Source organism: Culicoides brevitarsis, chromosome 1 (assembly GCF_036172545.1).
Source record: "Culicoides brevitarsis isolate CSIRO-B50_1 chromosome 1, AGI_CSIRO_Cbre_v1, whole genome shotgun sequence".
NCBI lineage: Eukaryota > Metazoa > Arthropoda > Insecta > Diptera > Ceratopogonidae > Culicoides > Culicoides brevitarsis.
In genome coordinates, this window is record NC_087085.1 from 3,675,895 (window position 1) to 3,695,650 (window position 19,756).

General features: G+C 23.3%; 3 protein-coding genes across 3 annotated transcripts in view; 1 reads left to right on the forward strand and 2 right to left on the reverse strand.

Moving 5' to 3' along the window:
• LOC134831383 (phosphatase Herzog) overlaps positions 1-5,383 on the reverse strand; it is a 44,942-nt gene extending 39,559 nt beyond the window's left edge. The window contains exon 1 of the mRNA XM_063845106.1: positions 4,822-5,383. Within this exon, the coding sequence (XP_063701176.1) occupies positions 4,822-4,894 (73 nt within the window). The 5' untranslated portion in view covers positions 4,895-5,383. The remainder of the gene's footprint in view (positions 1-4,821) is intronic.
• Positions 5,384-6,978: 1,595 nt separating this feature from the next.
• Positions 6,979-8,645, forward strand: LOC134836806 (trafficking protein particle complex subunit 12). The gene is made up of 2 exons (XM_063852038.1): positions 6,979-7,134; positions 7,190-8,645. The coding sequence occupies exons 1-2, from the start codon at positions 7,062-7,064 to the stop codon at positions 8,584-8,586; spliced, it is 1,470 nt and encodes a 489-aa protein (XP_063708108.1). The 5' UTR covers positions 6,979-7,061; the 3' UTR covers positions 8,587-8,645.
• A 3,489-nt stretch (positions 8,646-12,134) lies between these two features.
• On the reverse strand, positions 12,135-19,554 carry LOC134833570 (uncharacterized). The gene is made up of 5 exons (XM_063847971.1): positions 19,519-19,554; positions 14,514-14,722; positions 13,481-13,793; positions 13,281-13,411; positions 12,135-12,561 (listed from the first exon to the last, which is right to left on the reverse strand). Exons 1-5 carry the CDS (start codon positions 19,552-19,554, stop codon positions 12,135-12,137), a joined length of 1,116 nt encoding a protein of 371 aa, XP_063704041.1.
• Positions 19,555-19,756: the final 202 nt, after the last annotated feature.

The window sequence follows — 19,756 nt, forward strand, 5'->3', positions numbered from 1 at the left end:
TAAATAAAAATTAATTATTAAAAAAAAATTATTTTATTTATTTAATAAAATTTATAAATGAAATAAAATAAATTATTATTAAAAACTTATAAAGATAAAATTTTGAAAAATGCAATTAATGAAAAAAAAAAATTAAATAATAATTAAATTTCATTTTTTTAGCATTAATTAATATTTAATATCTTGTAATTTATTTTTTTTCATAAAAAAAATTAAAAAATAAATAAAAAAAAAATTAAATAAATTTTTAAAATAAATAATTAAATTAAAAATAAAATAAAATTATTAATTAAAAATTAAAAATTTTTTCAAATAAAAATTTCCTTAAAAAATTCTTAAAAAATTAATAAATATCCAAAAATATATCAAAAACCATCAATTTCTGTCTCCATTTCCCCCTGATAAAAATAATTCGTCATTTCATTAAACTTTCATAACGCTAATTTCCTGTTTGTCCATTTCTCCAAATAATAACGCACAAAGAGTCGAAAAAAAACAATAAACACCGAAAAACAATAGCTCAATAAACTGTAAATATTGTTCGAATTATTATTTACAACCACTGAGCTCCATCGCAACTGCATTCCGTCACACGAACCAACTCACACTATCACGCCAACTAACAATAATCGACACATTTTCCATATATTTACATTTATTCGACGTGAGACGTGCGACGTGCGGAGACAACTTTTGGTCAGGTTTTAACTCATTTTTTCCTCTATTTACTATTTTATTATGAAATTACACGAGCACGAGCAAAATTCTAGTTTTTTTTTGTGTGTGAGTTGCTCGTTTCTATTAATAATTTGCGCGAGTCGCGAGTTGAGAGTTGTCGTTTAAATAAATATTACCGCATATTACGTTGCGGCTTCTCACACTCTCGCGCTCGTAATAATTATATTTTTATCGTTGTAGTGGTTTTGGTTTTGATTTTGCGTGTGCGTTCACTTCACTTTGTGTGTTAAGTGACCTATTGAAGTTATTTTGTCACAACCGGTCTTCGGATAGATATGAATATTATTTGATTCAACACACAAAAAATAAATATTAAAAAAAAGTAAACAACAGAAATGACTTTGAAATTTATAGCTAAATATTTTTTGATGTCTGGGAAAATTTTAACGCGTTTTTTTTTGTTCGTGTAGTTAAACGGTGTCAAGGTTAATGCGAGGAAGAAGAGTCAACAACACACATTAACGAATTTTTTAAGTTATCACGTGTGTGTTTTTTATTTTAATTTTTTTTTTATTAACACAAGTGTTCGCCAATATATTTTTTTTTGTTTTGCACACAATTCACCCAATTAAACAATTTTTTTTCGTCGCAAGTGACATTTATATTTTTATTTTACGTGAGAGGTTCTTTTTTTTGTTTTGTGTGAAAATTTAACACGAGTTATTTTTAATATCAAAAGAGGCGGTCGATGATGTTCGATGAAGAATTACGGTTTCTTTCCTGTTTATTTTTAAATAAATTTTTGAATTTAATTGAGTGATAATTTTTTTTTTCGTTTTTTAAAAAAAAAAGAAATTTAAAAAAAATTTGAGGTTATGTTTTAGAAACTGATCTATTAAAAACATAACCTCAAAAATTTTTAAATTTGAATTTTATTTTTTTTTAAAAGGAAAAATTAATTTTTAAAATTAAAAATAGTAAAAATTAAATATAATATGAATTATATTTTCATAGAATAAATTTTTAAACAAATTAAATTAAATTTTTTAAAAATTAAAATTAAATTTCTTTATTATTTTATTAATTTTAATTTTTTTTGAGGTTTTTATTTAATGAAATAAAAAATATATAAATTGATAAAATAAAATTAAAAGAAAATAAATTTTTAATTTGTTGTATTTTAATTATTTAAAAAATTAATTAAATTTTCATTTTGTCTTATTTTTTTTTATTTTAATAAAAAAATAGATTTAAAATATTTAATGTTTAAAAAATAATTTTTTATAATTTTTTTTAAATTAATTTAAATTTTGATTAAATTTGATTTTTGTTTTCAACAAATATTTTAAAGAAATTAATTTAAAAATTTTTTAAAAATAAAAAAAAATATTTAAAGATAAAAAAAGTTTGCATAAAATTTTCGTTAATTTTGATCAATTTAATTTCTGAATAATTTTAATTTTTTTTTTCAAAAAATATTTTTTAGAAAAAAATTCAAAATTTCTTAAAAATGAAAAAAATTCTCAAGATATTATTTTATGAAAACTTTTTTTTAAATAATTTTTTCTAAAATTCTGAGCTTTAAATAAAATTTTCTTTTTCTTCAACATTAAATTTCATCCCTAAAATTACTTTTTATTATCTGGCAGGGAAAATTGCTATCCAAAAAAATTCAGTAGAGACCATAATTTACATTTTATATTAATAAAATCATTGCTACACACGTTTTTTCCTCTCTTTCTTAATATATTTTACTTTTCCGAATGTATTTTTGTCTTCCTTTTTTTCCGAGCCATTTATTTTCTGGCAAGAGAGCAACTGATGTTTGATCTCTATCTCATTTCTTTCCTTTGCTACTTTTGCTGAATTAATTTCGAACACGGATTTAATTCCAATAAATATTAAGCAGCCTCAAAATGTATTCCGAACAATTGATAATCCAATTCGATCCGTCAAATTTTTTTTCTTGCCTTGTCATTTTTTTTTATTTTGGCTAACAGGTGTAATGATTGTCAGAAATTTTATTTCAAGATTTTTTTCTTTTTCTTCGTTAGAAGTGACAATCACACATGACGATGTCGCCCGTTAAAAGGTGGTTGGCATAAGACCTTCGTCATCATCGCCATCAAAAACAGCAACGAGAACAGCGTGCGATTGTATAATTTTTTTTTTCGTCAATTGATGTTGCTACAGGCGAAAGTAGTAGTAGCAGTAACGAGAGAGAGAATTTTTTTTTGATCAATTGTAAGCATGGCGCGACGCGACACAATTTTTGTAACGAAGCGCCATCCAAAAGTTAAGCAAAGGCACGTACGACGAATTTTTTCCCTTCATCTCGTAATAAATTTATTTTATTTTTTTTTGCGTTTCAAAGAAAAAAAAAATGTGATATTTTGCAAGGATTTATGTCTCTTGGAAAATTTTTGAAATGTGCATTGGGATGAAAATTTTAAATATGCAATGGGACAAATAATTAATTTTAATTAATTCAAATTAAAAAGTCACACTTAATTAAAATTTTAAAATAAAAAATTTCGATAAAATTTAAAAATTTTGATAATTTTTTTTAAATGTGCATTGGGTAAAAATTTAATTTCTTCGAAAAAAACATTTTTTTTTTCACAAAATATTTGAAAATTAAAATTTTGAAGAATTTTGTAAATATTTTTCTTATATCAAAGATTTAGTGGCTTAAAATAGGGACACGTAAAATTTGAAAATGTGCACAGGGTAAAATTTTAAATTTTTTAACTGAACAAAATTTCATTAGAAAAACTGTTTAAATGTATCAGGGATGAGATTTAAAAAATTTCATGAAGTAATAATCAAAAAATATTTTGAAATAGTTAAAAATTATAATTTTGAAGGATATTTAAAATGTGCATTGGGTCAAAAATTTCAAATTTATACTGAGAAAATTATAAAATATTTTCTGGGTTGAAAATTTTTTAAATGAGCGATGGGATAAAAGTTCAAAATGCTCATTAGGACAAAAAATTCAATTTATAAATATAAAAATTTTTAAAATGTTCATTAAGGTGAAAATTTTAAAAGGTTCAATGGAAGAAAAAAATATAATATTCTTTCAATTCAAAATTTGAATTTCAAATTAAAACGTTAAACTATATAGGAACATCATAAAAATTTGCATAAATTTAATTTTTTTTTAATTTAAAATAAATAAATTCTTATAAAATGTGCATTGGGCATACATTTTAAATTTCTTTATCTGAACAAAATTTCATTAGAAAAACTATTTAAAATGCAACAAAGATAAAATTTAACAAATAAAATTTAATAAAAATTAAAAAAAAATATTAAAATGTTCAGAAAATTAAAAAAAAATTCCAAATGTGTATTGGGTCAAAAATTTTAAATTTATATTAAGAAAAATTTTAAAATACTTTCTGGGTTAAAATTTTTAAAATTGGCGATGGGATAAAATTTCGAAATTTTCAGAAGGACAAAAATTTCAATTTCTCAATAGGAAAAATTTAAAAATGTTCACTGGGCTAAAAAAAAGTCACGTGGTTAAAATTTAAAATAACCCGCTAATTCTTCTTCTAATGAAAACTTTCATTGAAAGATTTGTTTTTTGCGTTTGACAAAATAAATAAATAAAAAAATCATTTGCTTTGTTGTTGAATTGACTGAATTGCGTCGAGTCAAGAGTAGTCAGTGTCTTACTTTGTTCTCTATCATCATCATCACACACATGTGTACATCTAATACAAACATATTTATTGCGAACTTTGCTGCTGCTGATGAAATATAATCGCGCACAATATTAGCTAACAAATATTTATTTACTTTTTTTTTGTGTGATTCTCCATTCATTTAAATAATAAATACTCCACGGAAGAATCAAACACGAAAAAAGAGCACCGTTCATTCATCTGTGTGTCGTACAGCTGTGTGCAGTTCACTTTCTACGTCGTATGAAATTTTTGTGAGTATTTGTATGAATTCAAGAGACAACGACGACGACGACGTTTTTGTTCAACGCCCATATTTGTTTATCATTTTTGTGCAAGATTTTTCGCCTTTTTCAACGTTTTTCACGGGAATTTTTCGTCGGAAGACACTTTGTCTCGTCGGGAGGTTGCAAAAATGGGGCAGCTGTGAAAAAAATTAGAAACGTACCTTTTTCGTTCGTAAATGCGTTTAATTGTTCATCATCGCGTGAAACTTGTGTGATTATTGAATTTGCATCCATCGTATTTTTTTCCTACTAATATTTCGACGATATTAGTAATAATTAGCTGATATTTTCGTCGTCGTGTGATTGTATTGGTATATAAAAGAATTTCCACTATTTAGTCACTTTTGCGGTCGGAAACACCATTTATGAATTTTTTCCTTTTATTTTTTTTATTTAATTAATTTTCGTGACTATTTTTTATCCATTAGACTTTTTTATTTATATTTTTTTTGTTATACAAATATTTTCTTCTTATATATTATTATATGGATGTATATATATTTAGTACAACACACAAACACTCAGTAGTTAAATTTATTTTTTTATTTCAATTTTTCGCCTCTTATGGTATAATTTTTGCCTTATTTTAAGGTAAATACACTTAATTGCAATGCAGTTGATTGAAATTTTCGGTAAAAAATACTAATTTTCTGCCTTGTTTTATGCATTAATTTCACCTAAAAAAGCAGACAGTTACAAAAAAAGTTTAGTATTTATATCGCGAGCACAAAACGAAACTGAGTTGTAGTAAGAATGAAGGGAATGAATGAACCACTTCTCTTGTCTCGAACGTCGAATGTCGGTATACGCACACACTCACGCAAATGCACACACGAAAATGGCTTGTACGTGATGTGTGTGTCAATATGTTACTGTACCGTTAGAGTGTGGATTTCGTCGTACCGTAATTTTGACAGACAAGATAGAACGAGCGTACGATTGTGCCCAAGTAGAAATTTTAGTGCATTTTTTTTAATTTTTTATATAGAAAATTTTAAAAATATATTTAAATAAAATTTTAAATATTTAAATATTTAAAAAAAAAATTACAAAATTTTAGAAAATAATTTTTAAAAAATTTAAAATTAAAAATTTAAATGAAAAAAATTATTAAAAAATATAAAAAGTTATGATTTTTATTTTTTTTTATGAAATATAAAATATTTAAAGTTTTAAAAAATATTAAAAATTTATGATATTTTAAAATTTAAAAAAAAAATTAAAATAAAAAGAAAAAAAAAAAATTCAAAATATTTCAAATAATTTGACAAAATATTTTTTAATGAAATGTAAAATATTTAGAATTTCAGAAAATAAATAAAAGAATGAAATTAAATAAAGAAAATTTAAATAAAAAAAAATTTAATTAAAAAAAAAATAAATAGTAATGATTTTTAATTTTTTTATGAAATTTAAAATATTCATATTTTAAAAAAATAAAATAAATTATTAAATTAAACATTCATAAATTTAAAAATTTTCATATTTTATTTAAAATTAAAAAATAAAATAAAAGAAAATAAAAAAATAAATTTAAAAAATTTAAGAGTTTAAAAATTAAATTTTTTTATAAAATAAATATTTAAAATTTTTAAAAAAAAAATTATTTTTAAAAATTTTTTTTTAAAAAGAAAGATTAAGATAATTTGCAGACAATTTTAATATTTTTTTTTAATTAAAAAAAAATAATTTGTTTTTAACTTTAGAAAAAAATTATACTTTTTTAATATTTTTGAAATCTTTTTTAATTTTTTGAAAAAAAAAATAATTTTCAAGGGTTTTTTATTTTATAAATAAAATTTTCTAAAAAGAAATTTTGGCGGGAAATTTAGATTTTGTTCATGATTGATCAAATTTGTTAATTTTTATTATTTTATTTTTTTAGAAAATTTGTTCCAATTCTAAATATTTTAATATTAAAAATATAAATTTTTGAAGCTTGATATTTATGTTTTATAAAATATTTTTTTTTTTATAATTTTTTTTAAATTAAATTTAAAGTTTAAATTTAAAAATTAATTTACTAATTAAAAAAAATAAAAATAATTTTTTTTTTAAACGACTTTAAAATAAAAAAATAAAAAATCTTTTTAAAATTAAAATTTAAAAAAAAAAATTAAATTTTTAAATTAATTAAAATTAAAAATTAAATTTAAATAAAATTTAAAAACTTAAAAAAAATATTATTTCTTATTAGAAAATACCGATGCGTACGTTAATTTTTTATTGTACGGTACAAACCATTCGAATATAACCTCAATTCTGTTATACATTTTCATTTGTATACCATTAACTTCATAAACGTCAAAAATCCAAAAGTAAATAAACATTGACTAAAATTTTCGTACTTCCTCCCAAATTTATAAAAAATTCACAAGAAAACTCCCAAAAAGTACTAAAAATGGCTGAAAACGACTCCTCATCTCTTACAAAATATTTTGCTGACGATCCTCCGAGTTTATTTGACGAATTAGGTTCGAAATTCAAATTTTTTCTTCATTAAAAAAAATAAAAATTTTTTTTTTTCAGTTCAACCCCAACAATTATCAATAATCCAAAATTCTGATCCTCCAATGAAATTTCCTGACGTCACGCATTTGCTGAATGAGGAAGTAACGAAACCAAATGTCCCCAATGAAGTTATCGATTTTTGGGAGCCTTCCCCGTATTTGAGTGCAACTTCGACATCTTCAGTGCCGCCGCCTTTGACACTTCCCGGAATGTACACGTCGGTCGATTATCAGGATTACATCAAGGAAGTTTCAACCGCGCTATTGGGAAAAATCGAGGCAGTGGCAAAACGTTCGGATATTTTGTCGGAAAATGACGTCACGCAAGACGATCGCGGTTTGAGGCAATTAATTTTGTCGGGATGTTTTTCCGCTGCCTTGAATTTGACTTCGAGACTGTTGTCGGTTTACGGGCAAGGCTTCAATAACGTCGGGCAAGTCTCGAAATCGACGCCGCATTCGCTTGGATTGTGGTTCACGAGACTTTCGCTGCTCTTGAGACTCGGGCAATACGACATTTGTGTCAAAGAAGCGGAGCCGTTTGGAAAATTGAACAATCCCGACATGTATTTTGAGAATTATCCCGAACTTTATCCCGGGAGAAAAGGATCTTTGGCGAGTTTTTCCTTCAGATTGCTGCTCGCGGAACTGCCGATCTACAAAAGTCGCTTAAATGAAGCGATGAATAATTTAACGGAACTCTTGGAAACATGCAAAAAGATAAAAACTTACTTTGAAAGGACAAATTCGGATGCGGGACGTTTTTGGCAACGTCGAATTTTCCGCGTGATGCATTCCATCATCAATTGTGCGATAATGAAGAAGGACCATGCCCTCGCGACGGAGTTGCTTCAACAAATTTTACGCGAAACCGACGACGAAGACGAGAAAAAATCACTTGAATTAGCGTTGGGGCGAGTTTTTCTCCAATCTGGCGACATAAAAAGTGCGGAAATTTGCTTCACGCGAGTTTTTGGCGAGAAACGCGACACAGTTACGTTGCTCGAATGCATCAACCGAGGGTTAGTTCACGTGGCAAAAGCAGAATTTGGTGAAGCTTTGAAATATTTCACAAAAGGACTCGAATTGGATGACAAAAATATCATGTTGCACAATAATTTGGCAGTTTGTTTGCTTTACACGGGGCAACTGAAGAACGCGATAAGGCAATTTGAGACAGCGATTGAATTGAATCCGCATCAAGCGTTGAACGAAAATTTGCTGTTGAATTTGTCGACGTTGTACGAGCTGGAGTCGAATGATGCGAGAACGAAAAAATTGGCGTTACTGAGAAAAGTAGCGACTTATAAGCCGGATTTGAATTGCAGCGTCGAGGTTTGCCTGAAATTAGAGTATAAGAGACAAACGGATGATTTTGTGATAAAAATGGAGAAAAAGGATACTTATGTCGTGTAAAATGTTGGAATTATTTTGTTAAATTAATTATTAATAAAAATTTATGACGATTTAAAAAATTATAATTTTTTTTTGTTTTATTTAAAAAAAAAATAATTTTTAGGTAAAATAAAAAATTAAAATTAAAAATTTTTAATTATTTTAATATTTTTGAAGAATATTTAATTAATTTTAAAATTTAAAAAAAAAACAAATTAATTTTTTTTTAATTTTTGATTTTTTTTATTTTTTTTAATTTCTGAACAATAAAAAATTATTCTTTAAATTTTTGGAATATTAAATTTAATTTCGAAATTTTTTTAAAAATTATTTTTTAATTTTCAACTTTTTTTTAAAATTAAAAAAATAAATTAATTAAATTAAATTCTTAAAATTTTTTTAAAAATAATTTTTCAATATCTGAACATTTTTTTTTTAAATTCAAAAACAAAATAAATTAAATTTTTTTAAGATAAATTTTTAATTTCTGAACAATTTTTTAAATTTAAGCTTTGTTTTTTTGTTTTTCATTTTGTTAAAGAATTAAAAAAAAAATACTTAAAAATTAATTTAAAAATAATAAAAAAAAATACGAGCCGAAATTATTTTTTTTTGTGCGTTTTTAAAAAAAAATTGAAGCTTCAGATTTTTTTTTAATATTTTTCAAATTAAATTTTTATTTTTTTTACATTTTTCAATTTATTTTTCTGAAAAGAAATTTTATTTTAAAAAATAATAAAATAAAAAAAATAATTTTTTTATTAATCTAAAAAAAATCATAAAAATATTTTTTTTTAATTTATTTAAATTTTTAATGATTTAAATTAAAGAAAAAATAATTCTAATTATTATTAAACTAAATTAAAAAAATTAAATTAATAAAAAATAAATTATTTTTTCAAATTTTTTTTAAATGAATTTTTTTTTCAAATTTAAAAATTAATTTTTAGTAAGAAATTTTATAAAAATATTTTTAATAAAAATAAAATAAATTTAAAAAAATTTCGAAAAAAATATTTGACTAAAAATATTTCAACCATAAAAAAATATTTTAATATTCACGTGAGAATAATTAATTTTTTTTATTTACAAAAAAATATTAAAAAATGATAAAAAAAATTTCAAGTTCATGTTCGCCAATTAATTTTTGATAATTTTGTGCAATTAATGACAATTAGAACAAAAAAATTACTTCACGAAATTGATAACTTTGCATTATGTCATCCAAAGATTACCCAAAAAAAAAGTATAAATTCTCTCGTATTTTAAATTTTTTTCTTAGTTTTAATTTTGAATTTGAACGAATTTTGTGCATTCAATCCAAAATGATCGCTTTTCGTTCAATCTTTACTTTTTTGACTTTTGTCATATTTTTCAACTTTTCCTTCGCTTTTGAGGAAATCGTCGAAGGCAACATTTACAAATTCAAATATCACGTCGAGGAGCGTTCGTTTTTCCATCGTGGCATCCAAAACACTCGCGATGTTCGTCATTTCGGCGGAATTTTGACTTTGAAAGCTCTTCCCGATCATTTTCTTGAATGTCAACTCGGTTCAACTGACGGCGAAGGTTTTGACTTTTTAGAAGAGCTCCAAACTCCGTTCACGGTAAAAATCGACGGAGATAAAGTTGTGGAAATTACCAGCAATGGAACCTCAACTGACGAAGGAAATCGCAAGAAAAAGCAAGTCATCGAGCAAATAATTAAAGATCGCAGTGAAATTGTCAAATTAATTGAAAATGGAAATTTTCACATCAAAACCACGCAAATTGACATGCCAATCGGGCAAAAATGCGAAGCTCATGTCACGGAAGAGACGCACAAAGGACTGAAATATTACAAAGCTCACAGCACGGCACCGAAATGTTTGATTAACGAAGAAATTTTGTCGCAATTGAAGAAAATGGGATTCGATCATCCAACTGCTGATAGCCCAACGGAAGTTACGTTGATTTATGACACAGCAACGGAGAAGCAAGTTGGACTTCGTTTGTATGTCGCGTTGAAGTTGATGAATCCCAAAAATGGAAATGTCGTGTTGTCAAGTCAGAAAATTGAGGTTTCCTTTTTGAGCGAGGAAAAAATTCAATAAATTTATTTTAATTTTTTTTTTATTTTTGAACATTTTTTTAAATAAAAAAAATAAATTAACTTTTTTTTAAAGAATTTTTTTAATTTCTGATTTTTTTTTATAAATAAAAAAAAATTATTTAAATTTTTTTAAATGATTTTTTTTTTTAAATTCACATTATATTAAAAAATTCAAAATTTTATCATGTATAAAAAAAATAATAAAAAAACTAAAAGCCAAAATTAATTGAAGCTTCAAAATAATTTTCATTTTTTTAATTTTTTTTTATAAATTTTTTAAGATAAAAAAAATATTTTTTTTTTATAAAAATTATTTTTGTGTTTTTTAGGAAAATAAAAATATATTTTTTTAAATAAAAATTTTTAAAAATTTTTGAAAAAAAAAAATTTTTTTTTTTTAGAAAAATAATTTCAAATAAAAATTTCTCAAAAATTTAAAATAATTTAAAATTTAAAAATTAGAAAAAAAATTAAAATAAATTTTTGAAATAAAATTTAAAAAAAAAATATTTTTTTAGAAAAAAAATTTTAAGTAAAATTTCTCAAAAATTTAAAATAATTTAAAAATTACGAAAAAAACACAAAAATTCTCTTAAACATATTTTCTTTATTTTTTTAATTCATTAAATTTTTCTTATAATTAATTACAACGTGTCATGACAATATCAAAACTTGCAACTTAAACAACCAAATTGCTCTTAATTATTTTTTTTAAGCTACCAAAATTTATTTTTTTTTAAATTTTATTTTTCAAAGAATCGAAAAATTTTAATTCATTAATTTTTGAATAAATTATTTTTTAATTATCTAACGATCAAAATTTGACAAAATTGAATAATAAAAATTTTTTATTTTATTTTTACAAACTGAAAGGGATATGGCAGCACAATAAGTGCAATATCTACAAATATAAAGCGTTTCCTATTTTTAGTTTTTTTTTCTTGTTTGAAACTCTCTTATTTTATTTTTTTTTTCAAATATAATTTTTTCTTTTTTTTTAAATTTAATAATTAATTAATTATTATTTATTTTTTTTTATTGATTGACTTTGCAACTTATATAGGTTCATGTAAGCGTCTGTTTATTTATTTTCTATTTTATTTTTAATTATTTTTTTAAACAAATTTATTTCTACTTAAGATTTTTTTAAAGTTAAAGTGCTTAGAAGAGCTCTCTCTATTTATTTTGAAATTTTTAAATATTTTTTTAAATCAAATTTAGAATTTTTTTTTGGTTTAACAAAATTTTAACATAATTTATTTTTTTTTTATTTTTAGGCCCATCATGAAATAATTACAAATTTTACATAAACTAGCTATGTCTTGTCGACGGGTTCGTTAGCGAGTTCCTGCCCGATAGGCCAAAATTTCCTGAAACCAGAGAGCGTGCGGTTCGTCATGTTGACGACAGTTGTGGTATAAACGGTTGTCGCTGTCGTGGGAGGTACAGAACCGACATGGTCCTGTACCAACAAACCTCATGTCTTCACGTACTTGAAAACTATGAAAAAGACCAAAAAGCTAATTGCCACGAGAATGAGGGCGGTTGCGATTTTTGCGCACGTATTGATGCCGCTTTCGTTCGGATTCAGGGGTCGAGCGTGAGCGTCTTGCGTTGGCGAGCAACGTCGTTTCGTTGCCATGTTTCGTGCGAGATTCGGAAATGCCAAGGATTGTGTGAAAGTTAGTTTGTGCACAGATCCCGTGAGCGAATATGGACCAACACTTCCGCGAGCAGCAGCACGAAAAAGGGCGTATTCGAGATCCAGGGCGTCGAAAAGTGATAATCTGCCTGAAAGACCCGAAGAACGACGACGCTCCGGTTCGAGTTGATGTTGCTGCGACGTGGATTGCTGCTCTTTGTCTAAACTGTGATGTTGCGTGTGTAACCAAGGATCTGACAGTCTGAAAGAGAAAAAAAAATATTTAAAATTTTTATTTAATTAAATTAATTTTTTTATTTTTTTATTTATTTATTTTTTTTAATTTTTAAAAAATTTTTTAAAATATTTTTTTAGAAATAATTTTTAAAAAATAATTTTTAGAAATAATTTTAATTTTAATAATAATTAATTTAATAACCAATTTAAAATTAATTATTTAATTAAAATAATTTAATTTAAAATAAAAAAAATAAAAATAAATAAATAAAAGAGGGTTGTTTTACACATTTTAGTTCATTTTTTGATATTTTTTTTATTAATTTTTTAAAATTATTATTTTTTTATTTTTTATTTTTTTTAAAATTTTAATTTTTTAATTCAATTTTTTTTAAAATTTTTCATTTTTTTTTTTTTGAAATAAAATTTTAAATTTGTGTATATCTAAATAACTGAATTTAAAATGTTTTAAAAAATATTTTTTTTTAAAATTCAATTTAATTTAGGCAAATAATAATTTATTTTTTTTTTAAATTATTTTAAATTTTTTGTTTTTAATTTTTAATTAAAATTAATAATTTTTTTTAATAATTTTTTAAATTAAAATTTAATTATTTTAATTAAAATTTAAATTTAAAAATTTATTTATTAAATTAAAAAAAATTAAACCTTTTTTTTAAATTAAGCTTTTAATTTTTTTTTAAATTTCAATAAATTTTGATTAAAAAATAAATTCAAACTAACCTTTGATGTGTTCCAGATATGCTCAAAGCTTGCGCTATCGAATTCAGGGATGATGTCGATGACGATGTTGCTGTACATATTTGAATACTATTGATTCCATTTGTAAATTCGTTCGCATCTTCTATCGATGTCTGTGCAAAATATTAAAAAATTCATGAAAGCGAGGTAAAAAAAAATTGAAAAATGAAAAAATTCCTTACATTATCCGGTGATGTATGAAGTTGTCTCAAGGCCAATAATCTTGCATGGTCTGGATGTAAAAGTGCACTTGATGGTCTTCTATTGTGTCGTCTGTCGCCAATTGAGGGATTCGGAGACCCAATTGGCGTCGTGCTCGGAGAATTCTTATCAGGTAATGCTACGGGCGATGGCGACGCTTGTATCGAATCAATTCCCGAATCGCCGCCGCCGCCAGCGTGTAATTGATCACAGAACAATGAGTTACGACGATCAATCGGATGTTGATCATCTTGGATAATGGGGAAGATAAAACTTTGACCGTCGGCTTCTCCTCTGAAAAAAAAAAATTTGTTAATTAATTTATTTTGCTTAAAAAAATTTAATTGTCAAAAGATAATTTTTTATTAATATTTTTTTAAAATTTATTTAAATTAAAAAAAAATAAATGTTTAAAATTAATTGATTTTAAATTTATTTTTGATTAAAAAATCAATAAAAAAAATTTTTTAAATATAAAAAAAATTATAAAATAAAAAAAATATTTTACATTAAAACTTATTGAATAAAAATAATTAATTAACTAAAAAATAATAAATAAGGAAAAAAAAAAAAATTATAATATATTTTTTTATTTATTTTAAAAATTTATTTAATAATTAAAAATAAATTTAAATTTTAAAATGAAATTAAATAAAAATTAATTATTTTAATATATTTTTTTTGTTTTTATAAAAAAAAAATAAAATTTTAAACAAAAATTTAATTAAAATCAATATTTTCAATAAAATAAAAAAATAAATAATTATTTAAAAAAAAAATAAAATAAAAGATTAAAAAATAAAATGAAAAGTAATTTTTAAATTAAAAAAAAAATATTAAAAAAATATTTAAAAATTGTTTTTAAAAAAATATAAATAAATATTTTTTTTTAATTTTATTTAATTAAATAATAATTTTTTAATAAAAAAAATTGAAAAATAATTAAAAGAATTATAATTTAATTCAAAAAAAAAAAAAATTTTTTTTTTCAGATTTTAATAAAAAAAAACCTACCTTGGCGAGTCAGCACTTGGCCAAACTTGTAACAATGGAAGCGAACACGTGGGAGGCTTTTGTGGCGACGACGACGACTTTGTGACAGCATTTATGCTTGCTGCGTGTTTTGTGGGACTTTCTGCTCCGCACGAGTCTTCTGATGACGTGGTTATCCTTGGAGTATGCCAAAACTTTTTTAAACGCAATTCGCGTCTTTTTTCTGGTTTCTGCGAAGAAAAAATAAAATGACAAAAAATCATTAATTCCCGTAATGTATTCAGCTTCTGAGAAGTTTAGTCCGAAAATTCACCACAAAGCATCGTCTGTAAATGTCAGACAAAGACGCTTGCGGGTAATTGTTAAACATCTGATAAACTGTGCCATTGTCTCGCATTCTTGTCCTTCCTCGTCTCTCCCTCTCACAAAAACGGACAAGCACAAGAAAACGACAAACAACGCGTGTACAAACAATTACTTAACTTGGGGAACGTATCTGCCCGGAATGTGTGTTTCACTGTAATTTATAGATGCATTATGAATGTCTAATGAGGCTTTCAACCGACAAACATCTTTTTAAATGCATGCACATAGAGAGACACGTTTTTGTCCGTAAAAGACGATAATGGGGTCTGTTGTTGGCAGTTTATGTTCCAAAAGTAACATCTTCATAATTGTTAATTTATTTGAAAAACTTGTTCGATTTACTCGACTTGACAAATGGAGATGTCTGGTTGTTTACTTGAAAATTTAATTTTCATGCAAATTTTGACATGCTTTAACTCAAGTTTCGCTTCATGAATTTCTTTACGGTTTTTTCTAATTTATCGAAATTGGTTAGATCTAAGTTTATGTTCAGAAAAAAATGAAAAAAGTTCAAAGAATTCTTGAAAAATTAATAAAAATTAGTTTGAGCTTCATTGCATACTTATAGGAGCAAAATAATTATTTTAAAAAATAATTTTTTTTTTAATTTATTTTTTTTTTAAATTTAATTTTAATTTAATTTTTAAATTTTTTTTTTTTATTTTATTTAATTTTTTTTTGAATTAAATATTTTGATTAATAATTTTTTAAAATAATTTTTTTTAGTTTTAAATTAATTTTTATTTTTTTTATTTAATTTTAGTTTAAATTAATTTTTAAATTAATTTAATTTATTTTTTTAGTTTCAAATTAATTATTATTTTTTTTAAACTTAATTAAAGTTCAAAATAATTTTTAAATTAATTAAAAAAAATTTTTAATATTTTTAGTTTTAAATTAATTTTTTTTTATTTTATTTTACTTCAACATAATTTTAAAAATTTTATTTAATTTTTTTTTTTAATTTTTTTTTTAATTTTTAATTATTTTTTCTGCTAATTTCAGACATTTTGTAAGAAAAAAAAAACTTTTCACGGTAGAAAGAAATTGTAAAAAATTAAATTTAAAATTTAATCTTGAAAAAAAAAAAAAACAAAACAGCATTTAATTTAAGCCATTACTCAAATTGTTAATACAATAAAAGCCTTTTTATGGCTCAACTAAAAATAAAACAAAATTTACTCCTGAATGTTACATTCATACGTTCTCCTTGAAAGCGTAGTTTTTTCAATCAAGAACGGACAGACAAAGCAAAAAAATGTCTGAACAATAAAAAAAAAAACTCAACATGCAGCAAAACGAAGGAAGGCGGAAATACAATTTCCATTTTCTGTTAATATTTTATATCTTAATCAAGCATGTGAATGTGTGTTGCTTATAATTTCATTTTTATACATAAAAGTGTAACAAAAGATGCGAGAATAAAAATGCAATGCGCGCGATATAATAACGGATCCTGAACTATGGCGGGCGGCGGCGATGGCGATGAAGGTACGTTTGGAGATACAAAAGTGAAATAAAATAAAAACAATCGTGAAACAAGCTGTTTTATTGTTGTGGATGTGCTTTGTTTTTTCTAGTAGTTAATGTTGCACGGCATTGTTTAAAGAATAAAATAAAACATTTGTGATTTTTTTTTGTGCGCTTTGTTTGCTGTAAGTTTAATGTTTTTTAAGTAAAATACGATGGGAGATTACTTGGCTCGGGGCACGGATGAGAAAATGAGAAAAAACGGAAATCGATTGGAAAATTTTTCTCGAACAATCAGAATTGAAGGATTTTTTTATTGAGAGTTACATGATGTGAAAGATGCATTTGAATTAAATAATATCCTTTTGAATATTTGAAATTATAGCAAAAAAATTATTTTATATTTTTGATCATTTCAGGCGAGTTTTTATCAAATTCTATTGAAAAATAATTAATTTCGTATTTTTAATTTTTATTAATTAATTTAAATTAAATTAGGTAAATTTAATTTTTTTATTAAATTAAATTTAATTTAAATTTAAATTTATTTATGGTTTTTTTCATTTTGAATATTTTATTTATTTTCTCATTTTTTTCTTTTAAAGATAATTTGCAAATTTCGAAAAAATTAATAAATTTTAAATTTAATTTTAATTTTAATTAAAAATTTTATTTCTGTACAGTAAATTTAATAAAATATTTATTTTGAAAAAAAAAAAATTAAATAAATTTCGGATATTTTTAGGAAAAAAATAATTAATTTTGAATTTCTTATCTTTCGAATTTTATTTGCGAAAACATTTTTTAAAATTATTTAAATTTTTTATATTATTTTCTAAAAATAACAAAAAAAATTTATTAAATATTTTTTTAAAATTTTAAAATTAATTTATTTATTTTTTAAAAATTTTAAATATTTTTTAAATTTCGAAATAAAATTTTTTTTGAAAAAAAAATTAACAAGAATAAATTATTTTTTTTTTAATAAATAAATCTAAATTTTTTTAAAAAAAAAAATTAAAAATTTTTATTTTAATTAAAATGTCCCATTTTCTTTCTTATTTTATATTTTGTTATTTTAAAATAAAATTTAAAATAATTTATTTTTTTATTTTATTTTTTTGTGAATTTGGAAAATAAATTATATTTTCGAAATAGGATAAAAAATTAAAAAATTAATTTATAATTTTCAAAATTTTTTTTTAATTTCTGTACAATAAATTTAACAAAATATTTTTTTTTTTTGAAAAAATTTAAATAATTATTTATAAAATATAATTTTTATTAAATATTTTTTTTAATTATTTTAAAAAACAAAATTTTCAACAAAAAAATGACAAACACAAAAATTTGTACCGCTTGATTGCCTAAACTTTTAAAAGTGTCAAAAGCATTAAATTAAATAGAAACTTTCGATCTGAACAGAAAAACTTTAAGCGGATTGCCTATAAAAATTTCAATGAATGAAAAATGTTTTTATTTTCCCAACATTTTGCAATCTGTCTAAAATTGCCTCAAATTCACTTTTTTTATTGCATTAAATAGTGCAGCGCAGCAACATATTGTGACATTGTAAAATTTTATTCATCGCACGAATAAATCGAAAATATTTTTTTTTTGTGAAATTATGTCTTCAGAATTCCAGCGAACGTCATTTTATCTGTCAATTAGAGGGCACTCAGAGTGCTTCAATTTAACTAAATTATCCTTGAGTTGTCAGAATGGAGTTCTCTTCAGCTTCAATTAGTCGGGCAAGCCGAAAAAAGGCAACGACGGAGATTTTCATGGTAAACAAATTATTTATTACGAGAAAACCCACAAAAAAAATTTATATTGCCATGAGTAATCGCGTGACAACAACATTTCCTTTATTTGTTGTAATTTTATGTCGTACGTCGTCGTCGGAGTGAGAGCGGAGTATCATTAGCATTATTTTTTTCATTGACCAAAAAGTTATTAGGTCTGTAATCTGAGTGAGTGAGTGAGTTCCCTGTAAAAATTTCGCGTGCTGCGATCCACTTTTATTCAAATGAGCTGGGCGATGGATGTCCGAGCGAGCGATTAGACCTTCGTTGTGTTCACAGACCCGCCATAATAAGAGCAATTATTAGTTTATTGTGTGTGTTTTATTGATTTTTTGCTTGTTTTGTTTTTTTTTCATCGTATTTCTAAGAAAAAAAAATGTATGAAATTTTATGGAAATTGATGTCTGCACGGAATTTGTGAAACTGATTTTTTTTCAAATTTTTATTCAAATTAAAAAAAAATTAAATTATAAAAAACTGATTTTTTAATTGTTTTTAAAATTTTGAATGCTAAAAAAAATTAAATTAAATTAAAATTTTTTAGTTAGTTTAATATTTTTTTAAAATTGCTAAAAAATTAAAATTTAATGAAAAAAAATTAAAAGTGGGGCAAAAATTAAAAATTTTAAAAAATAAAATTAAGAATGCTCATTGGGGCAAAAATTAAAAATTTTAAATAAAAAAAATTAAGAATGCTCATTGGGGCAAAAATTTAAAATTTTAAATGAAAAAAAATTAAGAATGCTCATTGGGGCAAAAATTTAAAATTTTAAATAAAAAAAATTAAATTTTAAACAAAAATTAAAAATTTTAAAAAAAAAAAATTAAGAATGTTCATTGGGGCAAAAATTAAAAATTTTAAATGAAAAAAAATTAAGAATGTTCATTGGGGCAAAAATTAAAAATTTTAAATGAAAAAAAAAATTAAGAATGTTCATTGGGGCAAAAATTAAAAATTTTAAATAAAAAAAATTAATAAATTATATTTTTCATTTTTCAGCAAAGTAGAAATTTAATCTGATCTTTGATAAAAATTTGGTTGAACAACCTTTTTTCCTTTATCTGACCTTCGAATTAAGAAAACGCAATTGATTAAAAGCACATTTGTAGCTTTTTTTCCATTTCATTTTTTTCGTGTAATAATTTACATCAACTTATTTTTTCTTGTTATTGCTCCGTCATTCACAACATTTCAACTTTATTGTTGTTTTCGTCGAAAATTGGGGTAAAACACAAATAAATTAAAACAAACAGTGCGCCGTCAGTCTAAAGAGCACGCTTTGATTGTTTTTTGATGTGATGATCCATTAACTTCTCCAAATATTTAAAAGATTACCGAGAAACTATTTTTCGCCTCGATTTTGGAACAAGGAGCATTCTCTCACCTTTTTATTCGGTTCGCGCTTATCTTTGTGAGGCATCATTATCTAAATAAAGTGCGAAAGGGATCTCTCTACCGTCATTATGACTTTGCCGAAAATTATCGGTAACGCAGCATTTATTAGGATTTCATCCAGAAAGAGAGAAAAAGTGAGAGATTTACTTGATTGTTTTGACCTAAAGAGGAACGGAGATAAAGAACGAACGAAAAAGTGTCGAGTAATCAAGAAATTTTTGTTTGTT